General features: G+C 39.1%; 1 protein-coding gene across 1 annotated transcript in view; it reads right to left on the bottom strand.

Annotated features, from left to right (window-relative positions):
• Positions 1 to 23,632, bottom strand: part of DNAH14 (dynein axonemal heavy chain 14) — a 259,076-nt gene that overhangs the window by 10,926 nt on the left and 224,518 nt on the right. Inside the window, exons 78-84 of the mRNA XM_074351453.1 lie at positions 22,980 to 23,177; positions 20,582 to 20,781; positions 17,349 to 17,509; positions 16,126 to 16,322; positions 8,502 to 8,614; positions 7,424 to 7,563; positions 4,299 to 4,462 (exon numbers count right to left, since the gene is read on the bottom strand). Coding sequence (XP_074207554.1) covers positions 4,299 to 4,462; positions 7,424 to 7,563; positions 8,502 to 8,614; positions 16,126 to 16,322; positions 17,349 to 17,509; positions 20,582 to 20,781; positions 22,980 to 23,177 — 1,173 coding nt within the window. The remainder of the gene's footprint in view (positions 1 to 4,298; positions 4,463 to 7,423; positions 7,564 to 8,501; positions 8,615 to 16,125; positions 16,323 to 17,348; positions 17,510 to 20,581; positions 20,782 to 22,979; positions 23,178 to 23,632) is intronic.

Here is a 23,632-nt window from a genome sequence, read left to right as displayed (position 1 = left end):
GGACACTTCACCATTTATGTTTATATGAAAACATCAGGTTATACACCTTAAAAATATATTGTCAATTATGCCTCAATAGAGTTCAAAAAAAAAAAAGGAGAAAGATGAATCACATTGAAGAGTCAGATTTCACTGTGTTCAAACTTCATTGCCTATTTCTATCACTGTGACTATAATGATTCACTTAGGCTCTGGAAATTTAAAAAGTTTGGAAGGGTTTTATATAATATCTTTGAATGGTATGAAAAGGGTTAAATGAGTTTTGGTAAGTTCTGTTAAGCAGAAAATTTAGTTGCCAGCAGCTCCAATTCTTGGTGATTCCTGTTGTGTGTTAGGAAAGCTCTGACTTCTCTGATTGGGCAGGTCCCTGGGGAGATGCGATGGGCACAGCTGTCCTGAGCACAACCCTCCAGGCAGACTGGTCCTTGCTGGCCCCTCTGCCAGCTCTTCTGTAGGTGAGCTGCAGTGTGGAACAGCCAGCGCTGTACTGACTGACATTATCTTAGTGCTACTCTGTGGAACATGACAGTATCTGAAGGTGCAAAGTGAACTCATATAAAGCACCTTGTTTTTTGGCTTATTCTATTAAAAAACTCTTAATGGGGATTGTTTTGTATAATGACTTTTACTTCTCTTTAACCCTAATGTAAATTCAAAGTTTCATATACTGCGTTTGTTCTTGTATTGTCCTTTCATATACATCTTGGAAAAAGTTAATACAATGCATTTGACAATGAGACTTCCATTTATATTTGACTTGGCCATGGTATACAGGGATCTTTCTTCTCAAAAAACTCAAATTGTAGGTAATTTGTAAATAGCTCAGACTTAACTCTCCAAAGAGCCATTCATAATAAATGGAAGCAATATTACTTTACTTAAATCAAAGCTGGTTCTTGGTATAAAGCAGAAATAACAGACCATCTGATTGGGAGGTTAGAGACAAATGGCAAAGTTGGAGTCAGCAATCCTCCCTTCTTGCCCTCTGTGAGGCACAAGAAAAGGCACCAGCAAACACCTGCTTCTCTGTAACATTTGCACGTCCAGTAATAACTTATACTGGAAAAATCCGAAAAAAGTCTATGTATCTGTATCTATATATCTATGTATCTAGATATATAGATATACATACACACACACACATACATATACATATAACTGAATCACTTTGCTGTACACCAGAAACTAAATCTATATAAAACTATAGTTGATTTACAATAAAAAAAATCCTAGTCATAATTATAAAATTAAAACAATTATAAAACACCTAGGAAAACAGTCTGGCAAGAATTTTCTAAGACCAATGTGAAGAAAACAAAACATAAATGTCCTAAATAAATGGAAAGAGAGACCATGTTTCTATATGGAAAAATTCAATATAAAAAGATAGCAGTTCTTTCTCAAATTTATTACTGCAAGCTGATCAAAATCCCAAAAGGTTGTTGAAAAAATATCAAGAGTGAAGCAGCAACACACAGAATGGGAGAAAATACTTTCAAATCATGTATCTGATAAGGAATTAATATCTAAAATATGTAAGTAACTTATACAATTCAAGAATACCAAAACCCCGATTAAAAATGGGCAAAGGACTTGAATAGATATTTCTCCAAAGAAGATATTACAAATGGCCAATATGCACATGAAAGTATTTTCAATATCACTAGTCATTAGGGAAATGTAAACCAAAAGCTATATTGCTTTACCTTTTACATTTAGGTTTATGATCCACATAGAATTGAATTTGTATATAGTGAGGTGGGGTCAAAGGCCATTTTTTCCATATGAGTATCCAAGTATTGATCTGACACTATTTCCCTTTATTGAAATGGCCATCCTTACCCTACTTCACCTTGGTCACAGATCAAGTGATTGTATATGTCTGGGCCTATTTCTCGAGTCTCAATTTTGTTCCATTGATTTATTTGTTTATGTCAGCACCACACTCTTTTAATTACTGTAGCTTATAGTAATTCTTACTGATAGTATAAAGCCCTCAAACTTTGCTCTTTTTCCTTAAAGTTGTCTTAATTTTTGGAGACTTGACATCTTAGCAATGGCAACATTGAGACTTTCAATCATGAATGTCTATTTAGATCTTTTAAAACTTCTGTAGCTTACATTTATCTTAAACATTTATTTAAATGCATATAAACTGGTGCAGCTACTATGGAAAACAATGTGGAGGTTACTCAAAAATTAAAAGTAAAACTACCATTTGGTCCAGCAATTCCACTTCTGGAAATATATCTGAAGGAAACAAAAACACTATGTTGAAGAGATATCTGCACTCCCATGTTCATAGCAGCATTATTTACAAAAGCTAAGACACAGAAACAGCCTCAGTGTCCACTGATAGACAAATGGATAAAGAAAATGTGGTGTGTGTGCGTGTGCGTGTGTGTATATCTATATATAGATATGTATATAAACTTTTTCATATATATATATATATATATAAACTTTCACTATTACTTTCTTAATAGTGTCTTTTTGTCTCTGTTTTAATAAAATCCAGTATATCCATTTTTTCTTTCAGGGTTAGTGTTTTTGTGTCCTTTTTAAGCAATCTTTGCAGCCACTATGGAAAACAATATGGCATTTCCTAAAAAAAATTAACAGAATTATCATATGAGCCAACAGTTCCACTCCTAGATATATACCCCAAAGAACCCAAACAGGGACTCAAACAGATATTTCACACCTATATTCATAGCAGCAGTGTTCACAATGGCCAAGAGATGGAAGTAACTCAAGTGTCCGTGGACAGATGAATGGATAAACAAAATGTGGTATTATGGACTGAATGTTCATATCCCCCCCCCAATTCATGTTGAAGCCCTATCACCCAGTGTGACTGTATTTAGAGATGGGACCTCTAAAAAAGTAAATAAAGTTAAATCAAGTCATGTGGGTGGGGTCTTGATTCAACAGGATTAACGTCCTTGTAAGAAGAGACTCTGGAGAACTCGCTCTCTCTCCCCAATGTGCACCTCAAGGAAAGGCCATGTGAGAACACAGCCGGAGGCAGCAGTCTACAAGCCAGGAAGAGAGCATTCAGCCGGCGCCCTTATCTCAGACTTCCCATCTCCAGAACTGTGAGAAGACGCACTTTTGTTATTTTGGCCACCCAGTCTGTGGTATTTTGTTACAGCAGCCTGAGCCAAGACGAGGCATACACATACAGTGAAATATTATTTAGTCTTAGAAACAAAGGAAATTCTGACACATGCTACCACATAGACGAATCCTGAAGACATTATGCTATGTGGGATAAGCCAGTTACAAATATGATGAGGTTCCTACAGTAGTCACTTTCCTAGAGAAAAAAGCAGAATGGTGGTCGGGATGGCTGGGAAGGGGAGTAAGTGTTTAACGGGCATGGAGTTTCAGGTTGAAAGATGAAGAAGTTCTGGAGTTGGATGTTGGTGATGATTGTACAATGTGAATATACTTAATGTTACTGAACTCTACAATTAAAAGTAGTTAAAATAGTAAATTTTATGTTTTGTATATTCTACCATAATAAAAAAAAATGGAAGAAAGAAATAATACAGAAATTCAATTAAAAAGAAAAAAAATGAGGACTGACTTGCTCTACCAAGTGTCCACATATAACTTTAAAATTTCTAGATCTGTGTGGTGTTGGGTCTTGGAACAGAATAGATTCCTAGAAGAGATTGGAGTTCAGTAAATAACTCCAGTGGCCTTCAGATCAGTGGGGCAGTGGTGGGAGAGTGACTGGCTGGGGTGGCTCAGGCATCTTGAAGTCCGCAAACTCACCCTAAACTGCTTCTGGTCATAATCATACGTTTGTGAAGTGCCCACCAGTTTCACTGCAGGCTGAGCCGGGGATTCTGTTTGAACCTGGCTGAACTCTGGAATGAGCGAGTTGCTGGGCAGCAGGCAGTTTGGGTGAGCAGCTGTTAAGAGAGGTTTACCCCACTGATTTGAAATATCACCTTCAAATTCTGATCTAGCAGCGTGCCTTCTTCATTTATAACAGGGGATAGTTATAAATTTTATTTATTGTATTTGTTTAAACCTTTTATTCATTTCATTCATTTAGTTTATTTATAATTCTTTCCAGCCCCTACTAGAATAAGAGTGGGACAGATGGAGTTTGATGGCATTTGGGCTTGAAGGGGGACTGTGCCACGTTCGTGCTGCCTGTCCAGTGCCCAGCATAGTGCCTGGCACATGGTAAGTGAGGAGAAAAGATTTGTTGAGGGAATGATGGATGGATTGGCTGAATGAATGAATGATTAATCTTTCCAACCTTTGAAGTCCTCCAGTACCTTAAATGCTCTCCGGACTAAGTTGAGTTTCTTCTGGATGATGATGGAGAACTCCTTGTCCTTGATGTCAGTGGTATCAGAGATCACATGGTGGGTAAAAGTGAGGGCATCTGTAGAGATTCCCTGGGACCTTCCATAGTCTTGAAGCACAGCAATAAGAAAGGCTGTGGAAAAAACACACACCAACAAGTTCATTCTGAGTCTCAGGGATTTAGGGGCTGTGCACTTCCCAAAGCTTCCTGTGGGGATTAGCAACACTGATGTCTCATGGGGTGGGAAGAGTGGAGAAGAGAGTCAGGAAATGCCAGAGGTAGGTGTGAGACCAGGCTGGGAGGGAGGAGAGTGTAAATCCAGCCACCTCCCTCAGGCCGGCTGCATGAGGCTCCTGGGAAACGTGGGTTGCTTTTGAAGGTGCAGTGCCCCTCCCATATTCATTGTGGGTATAAAGGGGCTATAGAACCCAGGACCTTGTCCACTTTGACCCAATCTTGGCTAATCATAGAACCTCATCTTCCTGGCAACAAACATGAGTCCTGGGGGCAAGGACAAGACCCAAGTGTATCAGAGTCTTCCTCAAGAAATGACATATGGACATTGGGGAAAAGGCTCTTCTTCCTCTGGAGTTGCTAAACTGTTGGTGGCCATATTTTCCCCCCTTGGTTGCATGGAAGAAGGCTATGTACAACAGAAAAAAATTGAGACCAAGATACAGTGGAAACAGAGCTAAGACATGAGGAGACAGGCTGAAAGTGACACAGAAGATGACTACCTGGATCCAGCCATGCCTGAAGCCAGAACTCCTTGATTCCTTTCCACTTGTATCCTCCTATAACCTGCTTTCTTTTGCTTAAGCAAGTTCGGGTTGCATTCTGTAGCATGATACCAAGATACCCAACACTACTCTCAACTGTTCTCCTTGCCACCAGCTCCTCCTTCCCTTGTTTTGTCTGTTCTGCATAATCTGCCAAATGGGTAACTCCATTCTACTTCTTGATCATGTAATGCCCCTGCCCAGAAGCCACCACACAGTGTGCAGAGTGAATTTTAGTTTCCTTAACTGGGCAGTTAAAACCCTGATGTATGGGCATGTCTCCTCTACTCTGTAGCCACCGAAATCCCCACTTAGGCAGTGCGCCTGACACTGTGTCTATGCTCACAGTCTGCCTCAGATGATCTTTCTCAAATTTCCCCACAGTTCTTCAAGGAAGCCATCTCTATTGGCCTAGCCAGAAGTGACCTTCTCCTCTGTGCACTCTTAGGAGGCTGAAGGCTCCAGGAGACAAGACCTGGGTTTTGTCTGCCTCTGTGCCTATCGCAGCAGCTGTCACCCTGCAGCCTTGTCTGGGTGCTCAGTGAATGCTGGCTACCTTGTCTCTGTCCAGCCCAGACATGTCCTGAGTTCCAGGGCTGTATAACCAACTGCTTACTGGATATGGTGTTTGTACTCTGCAAACATCTCAAACTTGACGTGATCTCTTTTTATTTCTCATTAGTTTGCTCCTCTCTGAGTATCCTATTTCAGTACATGACATCAGCATCCACCCAGCGTTCCAAGCCAGAAACCTGGGGGTCATGCTTGACTCCTCTCTCCCTCTCACCCCATCCTCTCCAAAGTGGAGTCCACTTGGCTCTGCTTCTAGTCAACAACTTCTCTTCCCCCCACTTCCTGCTCCAGGTCACCACCAAGTCTTGTGGGGAGAAAAAGGCAGACTCCTAAGTGACCAGGACCCAGACTCCAGTCCACCCTTGCCCTCCTTCCATGCTGCAGTCATGAGACCATGGTGTCCCTCACCTGGAGCATGTCAGAGGTTCCCACTGCCACCGGAGGGAGCAGACTCCCTTAGAGAGACTTATCCGGCCGCTGGGAGCCGGCCTGCACTCATCCCTTCAGCTTCATCCTACACCACTCTCCCTTTGTGGGTCTTTCACTCTGGTCATAATGAACATTTGGTTTCTCTAAAGTGTTTTTTCCTCAGTCACCTCTGGGCCTTTGAATGGTATTCCCTCTAATAAGAATGATATTCCCAATTTAGTGCAGTGGTTAAACGTGAATTTCCAAGTCAGACAGGCTAAGTTCAAATCTTGGCCCTGTCACTTATTAGCTGTGTGACTCTGGACAAATGACTTAACTTCTCTGTGCCAAGGTTTTCTTATCCAAAAATAGGGATAATAATAGTAACAACTCCATAAGATGGTCATGAGAAATGAATGACTTAATATATACAAAGTCCTTAGAATAGTGCCTGACAGCCAGTAAGCACTACATAGTAAGCACTAAGGGTGTTAATTATTCTCTTATTCTGTCCCCACATGAACAATACTTAACTGGTAGTGAGTGTGAAGTCTTATTCTTATAATGATCCTTCCCTGATCCTTAGTTTAGATCCCCCTGTTTTATGCTACTAAAGTATTCTTATGTTCATTCAGAAAGTCATTCATTCCTTCTTCAAATATTCACTGAGAGTTTTTTTTCTGTGCCGAGGGCTGCATTAGGTGCTAGGGGTACGATAAGGAGTAAAAACAGACCTGGTTCCTGCCTTCATGGGGCTTACAGTCTAGTGTTGCCCCTTTACAACTCCCATCACACCCCTGAGCACCCATTATTGTTAACATGTTGGATATCTGTCTTTTCTGTTGGACGTTTGTGCCAAGCTGGTGGATCTTAGGACTCAACAAATATTTATTCATTCATTCTTGTTAAATAAATAAATAAGTGAAATGACTGAAGTACAGAATTAATCCCTTGAGTAGGTGCCCATCTCCAGGAGTCCACTCTTACAATGTAGGAGCCCTTGGGAGGGATCTAGTGTTGTTGGCCTGTGACATCATAGAATTAACGGCCCAGAGATGAGGAGGTGAGACATCTACCAGGGTGCAGGTGAGGTCTGACAAGGATGGGTCTGTTTTGGTGTGTGAGGAGATGGGGCGACGGAGGGACGCAGGTGGGGAGGAAGAAGAGAGGCTGCTCCAGTGCATGCAAGAGGTCCTGTATTTATTGGGGGTGCAGGGCTGTTGCATGAGCCTCTCATCCTAGAGGGGAGGAGGGCCAGGAGAGAAGTGGTGGAGGGACCAGGTGCAGATTTGCCCAGGTCAGGTGTAGGGCTGGTCCTGGTTCTTATGCTCACCTTGTGGAAAGAAGAAAGCAGGGAGCCAGTATCGTACAGGAAATCCTTCAAAGAAGTCGTTCTTTCGATCAGTGGGGTGTTTGGGGTTTTGGCTAAGTGATGGGACAGAGTGCTTCCAAGCTGTGATAAGTCTCATATATCTATTGGAAGGCAGACCACAGGTTGGAGTGGTTAAGGGCATAATAATTGCATATTTTCAGATGATCTGACCAATTTCTTCCAGCCCCTCCTGGGTTCCTCCTTTCCTTTTCATCTCAAGCTCTCCCTCTTCTCTGGCCCCTTGTCTTGAACTGTAATGGAAACCAGCTATGGCTTTAAGGCTTGTGAGACCACAAAGCACTGCAAGGTAATGGATCTGGGTAACAAGGGATGCTGTGATTACAGTAGGAATCCTGGGTGGGCCTTGTGGAATCTTGTGGATTGTTTTTGAGTTACTGCCTTCTCTAAGAAGGTAAACAGTAACACTGACTTATAGTTATGGTGTAAGAGACAGCGTGGTACAGATTTGCTGGGTTCAAATCTTAATACTTCCACTTTCTAGCCATGAAACCTTGGGCAAGTTACTTCGTGTTTTTGTGCCTCAGTTTCCACATCTCTCAAATGAGGATGATACATGGTAGTATCACAGGGCAACTGTGAGAACTGAATGAGTTAGTGTGAGCAGAGCGCTGAGAGGAATGTTCGACACCCACTGAGACACTCATTAAGGGTGAACTACTCTCATGCCTTTCAAATCATTTTGGATTATGTATTAAACACATTTAAAAATTACATGTAACTAGTTTTTATTTCTTTCACGTTTCTCCCTGCTGATGCCACCAGACACAGTGTAGAATAACAGAAAGGAAGGTACTAGGTTCTGGTTCTACCTCGGTCTCTTAGGGCATGGTGACCTTGGGTGAAACTCAGCTTCTCAGGTCTCCATTTCCTCCTCCTAAACTGAAGGAAAAATCCCTCCCTTGCTTAATTCATATGTTGCTATGAGAACCCAAAGAGGCCAAGGATGTGAACTTATGTTGTAAACTGCTAAGCTCTGGACAAAAATGAGGAAGAAATGTAAAGTGGCCTTCGTACGTACCGATGATGTATTGCAGTGTAAGCCATTTTGGCCCAGGTATTAAAGAAATTCACTCGCTGGATGAGATCATTAACCCAGGAACTCAGGGGTTTACTTGACTTGTAGGCATATTTCTGTTGGGACGTAGAGACAGGCACATCATTTTTTAAAGATCTGTCTTTGGGGTCATTAGAAGCATATCAGCAAACTTTGGTAACAGACTCGATTGCCAGGGAGAAATAACCTGGCAAGACGATGTTGTTTTCCAACTGCAAGTACTTAATGAGAAATCTGAAAACTATTATCAAGGCAGATCAGCATTATCTTAACAGTGCTTTGGACAAAACACTTGCAAGTTTCCATCCTGGTTAGCCTTTCAGCATTCTTCTCAAGTTCTTTAATCTGTGTCCTCTCCTGCCAACCCTCTTCCCACCCATCTCCTTCCCCTTATCTGTGGAGATTATCTTCACATGTCATTAAGTATATGTAATCTCAACTTTCTGGCCTTCCCCTATACAAAAGTCTATAAATCTCCATCCACTGTCTCTTTTCCCCCTCTTTTCCTTCCAGTTCTGAGTTAAGTTGACCCCTGCCCCTGTACTCTTCACAGCCCTTCTGGAGTTTTTGTTTTGTTTTGTTTTTGCTTTTTCCTGTAACTTCAGCCTTCCGTTTTCTATCCGTTGTTTTATTAACACACTCTTCTGTCTTAAATACAAAACCACCCAGCACTGAATCCTACTTGTTTGATCTTCAACAAAATACTAGTAAATCAAATGTAAGAACATGTTAAAAGGATCATAAACAGTGATCAAGTAGGATTCTTCCCTGGGATGTAAGGATGGTTAAACATATGAAAATCAATAAATGTAATACACCATAAGAATGAAGGATAAAAATCCTATAATCATTTCAATAGATACAGAAAAAGCATTTTACAAAATTCAACATCTTTTCATCATAGAAACTCTCAACAAATTCTGTATAGAAGGAATGTTTCTCAGCATCATAAAGGCCATAAATGGCAAGCCCATACAGCTAACGTACGCAGTGATGCTAAGTTAAAGCGCTTTCCTCTATGATCAGGAACAGGACAGAGGTGCCCACTTTCACCATTTCTATTCAACATAGGACTGGAAGTCCTGGTCAGAGCAGTTAGGCAAGAAAAAGAAATAAAAGTTATCCAGATTGGAAAGGGAGAAGTAACATTGTCTCTGTTATCAGGTAACATAATCTGATATGTAGAAAACCCTAAAGACTCCACCAAAAAATTGTTAGAACTAAAACACGAATTCAGGATACAAATTAACATATGGAAATATAAAATTAACATATGGAAATCAGTTGCATTTCTATACAGTAGCAATAAACTATCTGAATGAGAAATTAAGAAAGCAATCTTATCTACAGTAGCACTGAAAACAATAAAATACCTTGGAATAAATTCAACTAAGGAAATGAAAGACAATGATGAAACTATAAGACAAAACTATAAGACAATGATGAAAGAGCTTGAAGAAATAAATGGAAAGATAGCCACTTTCTTGGATTGGAAGAATCAGTATCGTGAAAATATTCACACTACCCAAAGTGATCTGCGAATTCAGTGCAATTCTGATAAAAATTCCAATGGCAGTTTTCACAGAAATAGAAAAAACTATCCTAAAATTTGTATGGAACCACAAAAGACCCTGAATAGCCAAAGGAATTCTGAGAAAGAAGAACAAAGCTGGAGGTATCACACTCTGACTTCAAGCTATGTTATAAAGCTTTAGTAGTAAAAACAGTATGGTACTGGCATAAAACCAAGCATACAGAATAGACAGCCCAGACACAAACCCAGGTATGTACAGTCAATGAATTTTTGACAAGGGTACCAAGAACACACAATTGGGAAAGGACAGTCACTTCAACAAATACTGTTCACAAAACTGGATCTCTACAAGCAAAAGAATGAAATTAGACCCTTTTCTTATACCACTCACTTTGAAATGAGTCAGACTTACATTTATGGTCTGAAACCATAAATCTCCTAGAAAAAACCATATGGAAAAAGATCCTTGATTTTGGTCTTGGCAGTGATTTCTTGGATAATACACCAAAAGCACAGGCAACAAAAGCTAAGACAAGTGGAATTATGTTAAATTAAAGAGCTTCAGAAAAGGGAAAAATAAACTGAAAAGCCAACCTACAGAATGGGAGGAAATAATTTGCAAACCATCTATCTGATAAGGGGTTAATACCCAAGATATACAAAGCATTCATACAACTCAATAGCAAAACAAACTAATAAACAATCTGATTAAAGAATGGACAAAGGACCTGAATAGACATTATTCCAAAGAAGACACACAAATGGCCAACAGTACACAGTACGTGAAAAGGCGTTCAGTAACACTAATCACCAGGGAAATGCAAATCAAAACCACAATGAGATATTATCTCACACCTGTTAGAATGACTATTATCAAAAAGACAAGAGACAACAAATGTTGGTAAGGATGTGGAGAAAAGGGAACCCTTAAAAATTGTTGATGGGAATGTAAATGGTACAGTAGTTACAGAAAACAGTATGATGGTGCCTCAAAAAATTAAAAAGTGAACTACCATATGATCCAGCAATCTCACTCCTGGTTATGTATGTGAAGGAACTGAAGTCAGTATCTTGAAGCGCTATCTGCAATCCTAGGGTCATTGCAGCATTACTCATAATAGCCAAGATACGGAAACAACCTAAGTGTCCTCTGATGGATGAATGGACAAAGCAAATGTGGTATATACATAGAATCAAAGGTTACTGAGCCATAAAAAAGAAGAAATTCCTGCTATTTGTGACTATATGGATGAATTTGGAGGGCAGTATGCTAAGCGAAATAAGCCAGACAGAGAAAGACAGATACTATATGTATCACTTATAGGTGGAATCTAAAAATAAAGTCTACTTCATGGAAACAGATTAGAATAATGGTGGTCAGACGCTTGGGGTTGGGGGAGGGTATAGCTCAGTGGTGGAGTGTATATGTCTAGAAGGCACATGGTCCTGCGTTCAATCCCCAGTACCTCCATGAAAAAAATTAAAAAGTAAAACTAATTACCTCCTCCTGCCAAAAAACCCCAAAAACAAAAATCTTGGGGTGGGGAAAGTGGAGTAATGTAGGTCAAAGTATACACATTTTCAGTTATAAGCAGAATAACTTTTGAGAATGTAATGTTCAGCACAGTGACTACAGTTAATAATGTGGTATTTTATACTTGAAAGTTGCTAAGAGTAGATCTTAAGCATTCTCATCACCATAAAAAAAGTTAACTATGTGAGGTGTTGGATATGTTAATTATCTTGATCTTGGTAATCATTCTACAATGTATGTGAAGTCATCACATTAAACACTTTAATTATAAACAGTTATAATTGTCAATTTTTCCCCAATAAAAAAAAAACTCTACTTGTTTGTTGCAAGGGAGGCAAACAAACAAACAAACAAACAAACCCCTCCCAGCCCTCTAGCCTTGGTCTTTCCTTTAGTCAGGCCTCTTGAAGAAGTTCATTGATTCCTGTATCTTTTCCATTGTTCCCAAACCTATTGTCTTTGGTGTCTTCATTAGAAGTCATCAGTGACCTTCTGCTTTCCATGTTCATGATCCCACCCAACACTCATCTCTTCCACTTGTCTTAATTGTATTCTCTGCAGCTTGTGACTAAGTTGATTACTTCCTCCTTCTCACTTGCCTTGGCTTCTGTGCCCACACTCAGTCCTAACTTTCTCTTGAATTCTTAATTTCTTCTTGGGTCTCATTCCTTGGCTCCTCTTCTCCTTCCCTCCCTTTAGGTTGGTGTTGTCTAGAATTCCTTCAGCCCTCTTCTCTTCCTACTTAACATTTTCTCTCTCAGATCTAAGCCACAGCTGTGGTTTCCACTACTTTGTCTAGGCTGATGATACCAATAACTTGCTTTGTGGCTGGTACTCTAACCCAGGTTCTCCTGGACAGCTTCACTGGGAAGCCCTCCTAGCAACTCAAAATGTTTCACGTCCCAAACAAGATGTCAGCATCTGCCCGCGAACAGTCTCTTTTTGTGCCCACTGTCTCTGAACAGCACTACTATCTACCAAGCCAGACATTTCTCCCTGACTAATTTCAGCTTTTCTCTTGTTACTCCGTCAGGTATGCCCTCGTCTCAGCCATAAGTAACTGTACTTAGAGCATTCCTACTGGACCATACTCTCTCAACCTAACTTTGAACTGATGTGAATCCCAGCCCTTTCACTAGTTAGCTTTCTTAGTAAGTCATGAAGGCTCTCTGCTCCTCAGTTTCCATATCTGTAAAATAAGGATATTGGAGCAGAGGATCCCTAAGATCCTTTCAAACTCTTCTTAAGATTCTACATGTGTAAAGTTTGCAGGTTCCACATCTCAATTTTTCATCACAGTTTGCATTCGACTTTTAAGTATTATAATTGTCATTGCTTTTGCTAAACTCTATGTTCTCTACATAGGTTTTTAAAAATAGTTTTATTGAGATATAATTCAAATACCATACAATTTATTCATTTAAAGTGGACATTCAGGGGAGTGTACATCTCAGTGGTAGAGTGCATGCCTAGCTTGCATGAGGTCCTGGGTTCAATCCTCAGTAACTCAATTAAAATAAACAAATATATAAATAAACCTAATTACCTCCCTCCCCCCACCAAAAAACAACAAAATAGACATTCAATAATTTTTAGTATATTCACCGAAGTGTGCAACCATCACTACAATCAATTTTAGAACATTTTCAACACTTCAAAACAAACCCACCACACCCTTGAACATTTACTTCCCAATCCCCCTGTTATACTCAGCCCTAGGCAACCACTAATCTACTTTCTGTCTCTATGGATTTGCCTATTCTGGACATTTCATGTAAGTGGGATAATATAACAGGTGGTCTTCTGTGACTGCCTTCTTTTACTTAGCATGTTTTTAAGGTTCATCCATGTTGCAGCATGTATCAGTACGTCATTTCTTTTGATGAATAAATAATATTGCATTGTATATATGCATTTGTGTATATCTGTATCTATCTGTATCTGTCTAAATATCTACCACATTTTGTTTATTCTTCAAGAATATCTGAGATGTTCCATCTTTGGCTATTATGAATAACATTGCTGTCAACATTCATGACAAGATTTTGTGCAGATATGTATTTTGATTTCTCTCAGGAATCGATCTAGGATTAAAACTGTTGGGTCAAATAGTAACTCTATGTTTAAGTATTTGAGGAAATTACAGACTGGTTTCCAAAGTGGCTGCACCATTTTACCATTAGCAGTATATACCCTTGCAATGTTCATTATTTATCCACATTTTTTATTCTATTCATCCTAGTGGGTGTGAAATTATATCTCATTGTGGCTTTGACTCACATTTCCCTGCTGATGAATGATGTTGAGCATCTTTTCTTGTGTCTACATAGATTTTGGTTACAAATAAATTTTAGCAAGTAGGTAAATTCTCAAAGATGTAATCCACGAATAATGAGGATTGACTGTGTATGTGTGTGTGTGGTTTCATCATTCTTTTTTAGCATTATCCTGTTGATGCTTGTAGCTGTAGTTCATTAACTTTCCTATCTGAACAGTCTAATGTACGAATATACCATGTATTTATCCGTCCTATTGCGGATGACACATTTGAGTTGTCAAGCATTTTAGCGTTATAAACGATGTTCTGCATATTTTTGTACATGTCTCTTGATACCCATGTGCAAAAGTTTACATACTTTTTATATAGTTGAGAGTATACTGTATATGACGTTTTGAATCTTCTAAAAATTCTTTATTCACAATACAATATAGCAAGCATTTCTCTCTCCTCTGCAATTGTGGAAGTTATGTGATTTGTTGCAATTGTTTTAGTGGTTACCCTAAAAATAACAGCATGTGTACTTAATTTGTAAAAGCCTAAAAGTTATTATTAATTTTAACTTCCTTCTCTAGAAACTAAAAATTCCATATCCTCTCCAACCCTGGCTTATATGTTATTGTTGACTATTTTTATCCTTGGTCTTTCTATTTCAAAATGTTAAACATTCTATCCTCCTTTAAAAAATAATCTCACTGGACATTAGTATTATTGTTTTTTATTTTTGTCAGAATTTATTTACCACCTCATTTACCAGTCTTTTCCCATCTTCATTCCTTCTTGCTTTTCAGAGCTTCCCCCCTTACCTCTTTCCTTCTGCCTGATGGAAATAATGAAGAAATATTTAAGGTTTCCCTTAGCATTTGCTGATGATAAATTTTCTCTGCCTTTCTCTTTTTGGTCTAATTTATTTCATCTTCGATGTTGAAACAAAAGTTTTATATACATGTTTTTATTTCCTTTGACACACTGAAGATTACCATTCCCATTCCTTTGAAAGTTTCCTTTTTTCCCCCAGCTGCTCTTAGAAATATTTTTTCTTTGACTTTTCTGCAGGTTCATTATGATGTATCTATGTGTAAGTTAAAAATGATGTATAATGCTTGAGATTTGTTGAAGTTTTTACATCTATCAATTCTGGAAAATCTGTAGTTTTTAATCCCTTTAATTACTGCCTCTGCTTTATCCTCTCTCTTCCCTCCCTCTGAACTTCAATTCAACCTGTGTTGGACTGTCTCGCTTTGCCCTCTGTGAATATTAATAGCTCTTTCATATTTTCCATTCTTAGTCTCTTTGGGCTGCATTCTGGATATGTCCTTATGATCTTTTCTTTTTGGCTATAGAATTTTCTTCTGGACTATAGAAACAATTTATTGCCAGTGGGGGATGGGGGCAAGAGAGGCCAGAATTTTGTAGTCAGTATACACTTCATCCCAACTTTTACTTTACAAAAGAAATTTTTACAGCCACTAGCCCTCCGTGCAAGTGTCACTCCCCCACTCCCAACCCACCCCATCTCACTGTACATAGTTGTCTGGCTCCCTCCAGTCCCTGGTTCACAGCAGGCCTAGGCCTGCAGCCAGCTGACTTGGAACTGACGTGAGCCTTGAGCTCTCCTTGGTGCTAGGCACCAGCTGGGCCCTACCAGGCCTGTCTTCTCCTTGTGGACCTGTCTCCAAACCCACCTACCTTGGTGTGCCTTTTGGGGACCCCAGTAGGGACGGAATGGGCTGCAGCCTAGTTCAGTTGGCTGTTTTGACTTTTAAAACTTTAACTTAGGTTTCTGATCTAAAACATATGCATTTTTATAAGCACATATGTAAGCATGTGTTTTATATAAGTACATATTTTTTTTTAATCCTTAAAATGACATATTTTTCTGAAACTTTAAAAAAGTTTAACAGTACATCTTAGAGATCTTTCCAGCATATCAGCATATACTGTATCTATTTGGATGTATCAGAATTTAACTAACAGACTTTTACTAATAGATACTCAAGTTGTTTTCAGCCTTACTATAAACAGCCCTGTAATAAACATCTCTTAGATACATTTATTTAAGTAGAATTTCAAAATTGCCCTCTAAGAGATTTTATAAATATATACTCACACCAAAGTCAGCATCTTTTAATGGATAAATAGTATTTCATCATGTGAATATACCATAGTTAACTTACCCCTTCCTTGGAACAGCAACATTTAATTCAGTCAAACAAGTAAATAGGAAAGAAGAATTGCTCACCTGCCACAGGGCTGGCACTTTTGTATTAAGAAAAGAGTCGTATATTTCCTCTAATTCTTGGGTGAGGATGATCTCTCCTTTTACAGCAAGTTGAAGATCTTTCAAAGATTTATGGATAACAAATAATAACTTATCAAATCTTTCAATTTCTTGGGTCAAAAAGGTTAGCAAGACACAGTGGATAAGGGGATCATAGCCTGGATTTAAAAGATAAAAGTGTGGTATCTTTCAGATAAAATGAGGCTTTACAAGGAGAGATATAAGAAATAGACTTTGGAAGTTAAAGGAATTTCATGTGTCTATCCCAGCAATTAAAAAATATTTTTGCAAAAGGCCGGTTAGTAAATTTTTCAGGCTTTGTGGGCCATATTGTCTCTGTCTTGACTCAACCCTCCACTGAAGAGTGAATGCAGGCACAGACAAAGTGGAAACAAATAAGCGGGCCAGTATCCCAGTAGTGCTTTATTTGTGGGCACTCTAACTTGAATTTCATATATTATTTGTGTGTCACAAATTATTCTATTTATTTTTTCAATCATTAAAAAATGCAAAAACCATTTTAGCTTGTAGGCTGTACAAAAACAAACTGGGCCAGATTTGTTCTGAAGCTCTAGTTTGCCCACCATTAATCTAGACTTAACCATAGTAACCATTTTGACAGATTACTGCTCAACATTTGGCTCTAGAATGAATCTTTTTAAAGGGTTAAAATATGGATGTTGAAAAGTTAACTGGGCAAAATACCACAGTCCAACACTTTGGCCCCTCAGAGCTGGACCTGAACCCACCTCTGGACAACCAGGTCTGCTCTGTCTCCTCTGGGCCTGCCCTCCCCACCCACTTTAGTTCCTCAGTCAAGACGTCTCTCATCAGAGCATCTAAATCTTCCTGCCCAAAACTCCGTCCAGAAGGCAGACAAGCAAAAAGGACAGAGACCTAGAAGTTCTACAGAATCTCTCAAGCAGAGTTGCCCCTTTCTGGTTTGCTATAATATTACGACTTCATTTTTCGTCTTGGGGCCATGCACCTCACTAGCCCCCTGCCCCCATCATTTTCTCCTCTGCTCCTCATCTCCCAACTTGGAAAGAGAAGAGGATGTTAGGGATTTAGCATTCCATCTCACATCAGCCTGTTAATTTCTGTGGTATCTTTTGTCCTCCTGATGCCAGAGTCCCTCCCTGAGGAGCTGGGGTGAGGGGGGGAAGTTCACTGCCCATGCTCACCTTTGAGATCTTTAGAAAGGGACTCCCAAATGGGGCTGAACATGATGCACTTCAGTGTGCCTGGGGTTCCCGCACATTCTTCTTTCTCCACAGACGGTGGCAGCCGCTTGAGCATGTCAGATAAAATTTCCATCACCAGCTCATCATTACTGTGCTCACGACTGCAAAGGAAATCAAGAGAAGAGAGGTAGAGACCTGTCTAATCCAGAAGGGCTCTCTCCTTAGGTCCCATCTGAAGGTAAACACAGCTTCACAGAACCATAAAACCATGGTACAGAGACTGTGGAGACATACAGAGACCACGCAGCTCATTTCATTTTACAGAGGAGAAAACTGCACAATGCACTTCACACATTTACAAAAAAAATACTTATTTTTAAAGTTTTCTTAAGATTTCTTTGAAAAATATTCATCTGAATACACCTGCATGAAGGAAATACCAAGACTGAAATGCAGAAGAGGGGGCAACCAACAGAACATGCTTAAGTAGCTTTATAGGTTATTCAACTACAAGCCAGATTCCTGTGTGTTCACACAAAGGGTTTTTTGGTAACACACTCAGTGGGTGGTGATAGGACAGTGTGTGTACGTGTTGAGGGGGATACTACGCAAAGCCATAAAACACTAAAGCTGGAGGAGCTCTTTGGAATCCTTTTAAAGCTGCAGAAACCAGGGCTCAGGGAGGTGAAAGGACCTCCCTAAACAGTGCACGAACAGGGAATGGGATCCACCTCTGTTGGGTTCCCTCTCTCTGTTACTCTATATACCAGTGGGAGCTGGTTTTTCAGCAGACATCCCAGGTTCACACTGTCGAATGAATGTCATCCTTCAAAGTAAGTGATAATCCATGTATTTAACTTCACAGTGCTGCTTCTGAGCCAGTTACAACTCATGTGATATGTTTCCTTACTTTCTCATTACTTTTTGTTTTTGACTTAAAAGTGGTGGAATTCATCCAAGGTGGCGTAAAACGATTCAAAAGATCAAAAGATTTAAAAAATCAAACTTATCTTCAAAATGCAAAGATTTGCTACCACTGAAGACATTAACTTGAATGTAATAGATCTTTCAAGTCAAGTTCCACAGACAAGTTTCTAATATATTTTGAGCAAAGGCAGCATAATTGCAATAATCACAGCCTCCCAAAATGACCAAAGGCACATTAGCACACATACTTGGGATGTTTATTAAAAGCACTCCCTTACAATCGTTTCATTGCTTACTGGTACATTTATTGAATGCTAGATGTATAGAATTAATCTTAGAAGTGTAGGTCCTGAAGGAAATTCACCCTGATGTTCTGGGGATGCCCTGGGGAATTTCCAGTTGGGTACTCTTCTTTCTCTCCACGTGCAGCTGTCTTTCTATGTCACAGATAGTGTATGTTTATTTATTTAGTCAGTGAAATGAGAATTCAATGATCTTATTGTGTCAGTAGAATGACCCTGAAAGATATGACCAAATGGTCAGCCATAGCCAGAATCCAATCAGATGTCATTTTAATATGAGTTGCATGGTTCAAAGAAACAGGAAGACTGTAAGAGAGTGTAGAATTCCAGTGGGTTCAGAGGTTTTAGAGGTAGATGGAAAAAAATGTACATGTACATATAGATAAAGAAATGTAAAGTCCAATCCATGAGCAATACACAGAACAATGACGTGATGTATAACTGGAATCTAGGGGAATGTGGGAGACACGACCATTACCTTAAGGAGTTGTTGAGTTATTTTCTTAAGGACAACTATAAACATAGTTCAAGGCATCCTATGAGTGTTGCCAAGAATTGATTCACGTTTTAGTGAAAATCTCTGTTTCGCTTAGGTTATTTGCTTGTTCTCTTCAACTTCAAGCAAACTGAGAAGGCACACTCAAAAACCATGGAAAGTGATAAGTGGTAAGCATCTTTCAACTCTGGGAACATTTAGAATTAGGTATAGATAGTATTAACAGAATCAAAATCATAGTAAAAATAGTTTTGTGTTGAGAAATCTATCTGTGTTGATATTTTAAATATTTGTTACATTTAAGAGAACTGGGGCTCTTAAAAACCTTAGCAATCAGCCTTGTGATTCCAATTTAAAACAGATAACTGAGAACTTAGTTTAAACTTATTTTAAGTTGAAAGCCCACTAAACTGATACATTGGAAAATTACTGAATTATTGAAAGACTTGGTTTGGCAGCCAGAGAGTTAAAATATATTAACTTCATAATGCATGTTAATATATTTTAAAGTGTTTAATGAAGTTTATAAATGGAACTAAACATTATTCAAAGACCTCTTTAAAGTGATTGATTTTTGGACTTATAAATGGAAAAATTACACTTCTAAGCTGAACTTAAATTCATAAAGAACTGATTATATTCTCAGCACAGCCATGTGAGGTAGATACTGTTATTATCTCTGATCAAAAGATGATGAACCTGAGACAGAAAAACTTAATTGACTTCCCCAGTTCACAAAGTCAAGAGCTGGGATTTGAACCCAGGCATAGCGAGGGAAGCAGAGAGGCAGAAGGGTGCACGTGTGCGTTACTTACTTCCTGAGCAGATATGAATGAGCACCCTAGGAGATATTTAGAAATAGAAGGAACACACTTTGTTTGGGCAAGAGGAGGAATATCCCTCTGGCAATCAAGCCTTTGAGGATTTAAGCCATGTAGTTCTGGCATGAAACTTGATCTTATTTTATAGTCACAGGCTGAGGAGGCCTGAGAATTTGGGCGATATGTGCTACACCTTTTAAACCTCACAACAGCCTTGCAGGGTAGGCAGGTATTATCTTCATTGCAGGACAAGTAGGATAAGGATGCTGAAGCAGTGTGACCTTGGATACAGAGTTAACAGGAGGTGTATTCCACACAGGCCTCTAAAAGCAGGCCTAGCTTCTCTTGACCACACTGTTCTCTTATTTATTATGATGGTTATTTTTTCCTGTCCTGTAGAAATAAATATGACATTATACATTTATACAAATTCAGTTTAAAAATAGCACTCATCAGGTACAATTCAGTCACTCATTTAACAAAGATTCATTGAGAATCTAGTACACATTTGGTAATTAATTATATATGTGTGTATGTGCACTCAAGTGTGTATCAGCTTGCTTCTGTGTCATTTGGAGAATTCAGTTTCTGTATTTTCAGACCATTTTTCTATAAGTTCTATAGTTTATCTCTTCAAATGGATATTTAATAATATTCAAGTAATATTTTCTCCTAGTGAGTTCTTACCTGATCATGAGGCTGGTGGTGGTAGTTCTTGGTTGCATGGCGATGAGATTATCAATGAACTTCTGGCCCTGGGTCTCCCTGAAGCCCCTTGTGGCCTCAGGATGTAATCCTAAGAGCTCAGGAGGGTCATCGTCAGGTAAGGACTGGATAAACTCTATGTAATCCGTCATGCTTGCAGATTTTGTCATTGGGTGACATATCTGAAAATTTAAGAACTGTTACTTTTTGCCTACTGAGACACTTACTTTTGGTAATGCATGAAGACAATAGTTCCCCATGAAATTTTATATATTATTTTATTCTTATCTGTTGGTGGTATATTCTAGACACTTCTGTCAAAAGCTACACTTGGCCTGTAAAGTGCAGTTGGATGATATGCACATAAGTTTCCCGTTGGGAAAAGAGAGAGAGAAAGAAAGAAGAAAAGAAAGAGAAAAGAAGGAAGGAAGAAAGGGGAAAAAAAACACACTTGAAAGGCTAGGGTGATTCTGACTACCCATTGCCTCATTGAATTACACCCAGAGATAATGGATGCAATCAACCTTTACAAATCGTTTTACTTTGGTAAAAACTATAGAAGGAATGTAAGAAGATCTTAATAACTGATCACTTATGGGGTGGAGGTGGGCAAAACCAGTGAAGGTGGCCAAAAGGTGCAAACTTCCTGTTATAAAATGAATAAGTAAATAAGAAAATGAATTAAGTTAACAAGCCATTTAATGGGAAAACAAAAAGCTCTTTCTTCCTGTTTATCAGCTATATGTTCCCGTTGATTGGCTGTGATGAAGTCCTGACTGGATAAAGACTCTGTAGGGAGCACAGTTATTCTTCTGGCTGATGATCCCCAGGGTCACATCTAATTAGGAGAAAATATGCCTCCAAAAAACCTATTAAGTGATAATGATAAATAATTGAAATACATGATTTCAGAATATCATTCTACAGTCGGACAGAATTCTGCCAATGGACTTACGTGCTGCATGTTACTATATTTCTTATTCTCTTGTGCATACTTAAAGCCTGTGTACAAAAATCATTTTGAACCTTTTTTGAAAAGAATTTTGAGGATAATTTTAAGGGTTGGCTTTAGACTCTAAACAACTAAAATGTTATTTTAAGCAGTTTTTAAAAATGGAAATCTTGAAAACAACAAATCATAGTTTTTCTTGCCTTAGCAAATAGTGTATAAAGGCTAGAATTTAATGTCTTCTCGTTGACTCAGGGTCATCAACGCAAACATGACTAACTGTTCTCTAAGTGCCTTACAAACAAACTGCCTTCAAACATCACTTTTACCTTTTTGTCTCTCCATTCATCCACTCAAGACCCTCCCCAGACAACCTGAATATGACCTCTGTTCTCCTCCTCCCGCTACACCAGGCCCACACCTACATTACAACCATTACCCAGATGGCTTTGTCTTCCTACTCATCTTCCATCACCTCTCCTATGCAAATTCCCATCCATCACATTGATGGCAAGTCCTTTGTCCACCTCTCAGGCCAGAGGTCTGCAGAATTTTTTCTTCGACTAGCGGCCATCCCCCAGGGACACAACAGCTATGTGCAACCTGGAGTTTCTTGCTCCACAAAGGTGGGGGCCTAGATGGAAGCTAGACAGTAAGCAGAGACAGGACAAGGGAAGGGGCAGAGTTTCATCTTCTTGAGTGATTGGAATAGAGGCAAAATCCTTGAATCTCAGCTCTCCTTACTAGTTGTATGTGGCTGCACCTTGAGAACCTCAGTTTCCTCTTCCGTAAACTGGGGGTAACATCTATCACATATAGTTGTTTTGAGCATTAAATGAGAAACAGACATGAATTGACAACCACGGATCAGATCAATACAGGTAAGGCTGCTTCTTCTTCTTTGAGCTTTGTATTTTATACTCTAGGTTTTCAGGGGGCATAAACCATTTCTTTATCATTTGTTTTATTTACTGTGCAGCATAGTGCTGTATTTAATAGTGTAGACTCCAGGCTGTGTCCTGGTGGATGGCTGCTAGCAGAGGAAAAAGTTCTGCAGACCTCTGGCCCAAGAGGTGGAGGGAAGACTTGACATCAATGTGACAGGTGAGAATTTGCATAGGAGAGGTGATGGAAGATGAGAAGGAAGAGGATGCCATCTGGGTGATGGTTGTAACGTGGGTATGGGTCTGTTATAATGGGACTGGAGGACAGAGGTGGTATCCAGGTCGACCAGGGAGGGTCTTGAGAGTATGGATGGGTAGACGAAGTAATAACTAATAGAGCAATGATAATTTACTTTTGTAATACTGAAAGCAAATAAAAGCCATTAAAGGTGACGTTACAATTTGTGTAAATACAGATTTTAAATAATGCAACAATATTTAGTTAAAAGTAACCAAGTAATATTAAGAAAATCATTTCCTTTCTTACCTCATCAGTAGAGAAATTGAAGTCATCATTCAGCACTTCAGGATTACAGAATTTGTAGAGAAGGGTGTTTAGACATCTCCTGTCCCAGCTGTCCACCACCCGGCCACCGTAAACCACCTCCCCAATCAGGTAGCGCAGCGTCTGCCACGGAATGTTGGACTGTGCACTCAGGACGTTCCCCAGCACCTTGATGGCAACCTTTAGAAAACAACGGGTTTTTATTATTTTAGTACTTTTTTGGGCTTACTTTCCTGGTTTAACCAAAAAAAAAAAAAAAAAAATCAACAACTCTCAAACAGCATATATTTTCTCTTTAACAATATGTGGAAATAACAAGAGGAATCAAAATATTAGGTTATACATTTTTATCCTTTTATTCTTTTGTGTTTTTGGACAAACACTGAACTACTTACTTGATTAATATTATCTTTTTAAATAGACAAAACAAGCACATGGTATTGAATTCAGAAGATACAAAAGGATAAACAAGGGAAAGTAAGTTTTCTCCAATCTTCCACGTGAGCCATCAGATCCCCTCCCTTAAGGTCACCACTGTTAGCAGTTTCTTGGGTGCCCTTACTCAGATATCCTATGTAACTATATCCACATAAATTGATTTCATTCCTCCTTCTCTTCCTTACCTCCTTTCCTCT

Source organism: Camelus bactrianus, chromosome 23 (genome assembly GCF_048773025.1).
Source record: "Camelus bactrianus isolate YW-2024 breed Bactrian camel chromosome 23, ASM4877302v1, whole genome shotgun sequence".
Classification (NCBI taxonomy): domain Eukaryota; kingdom Metazoa; phylum Chordata; class Mammalia; order Artiodactyla; family Camelidae; genus Camelus; species Camelus bactrianus.
The sequence above is the reverse complement of the archived record's forward strand: the minus strand, read 5'-3'. Positions and strand labels throughout refer to the sequence as shown.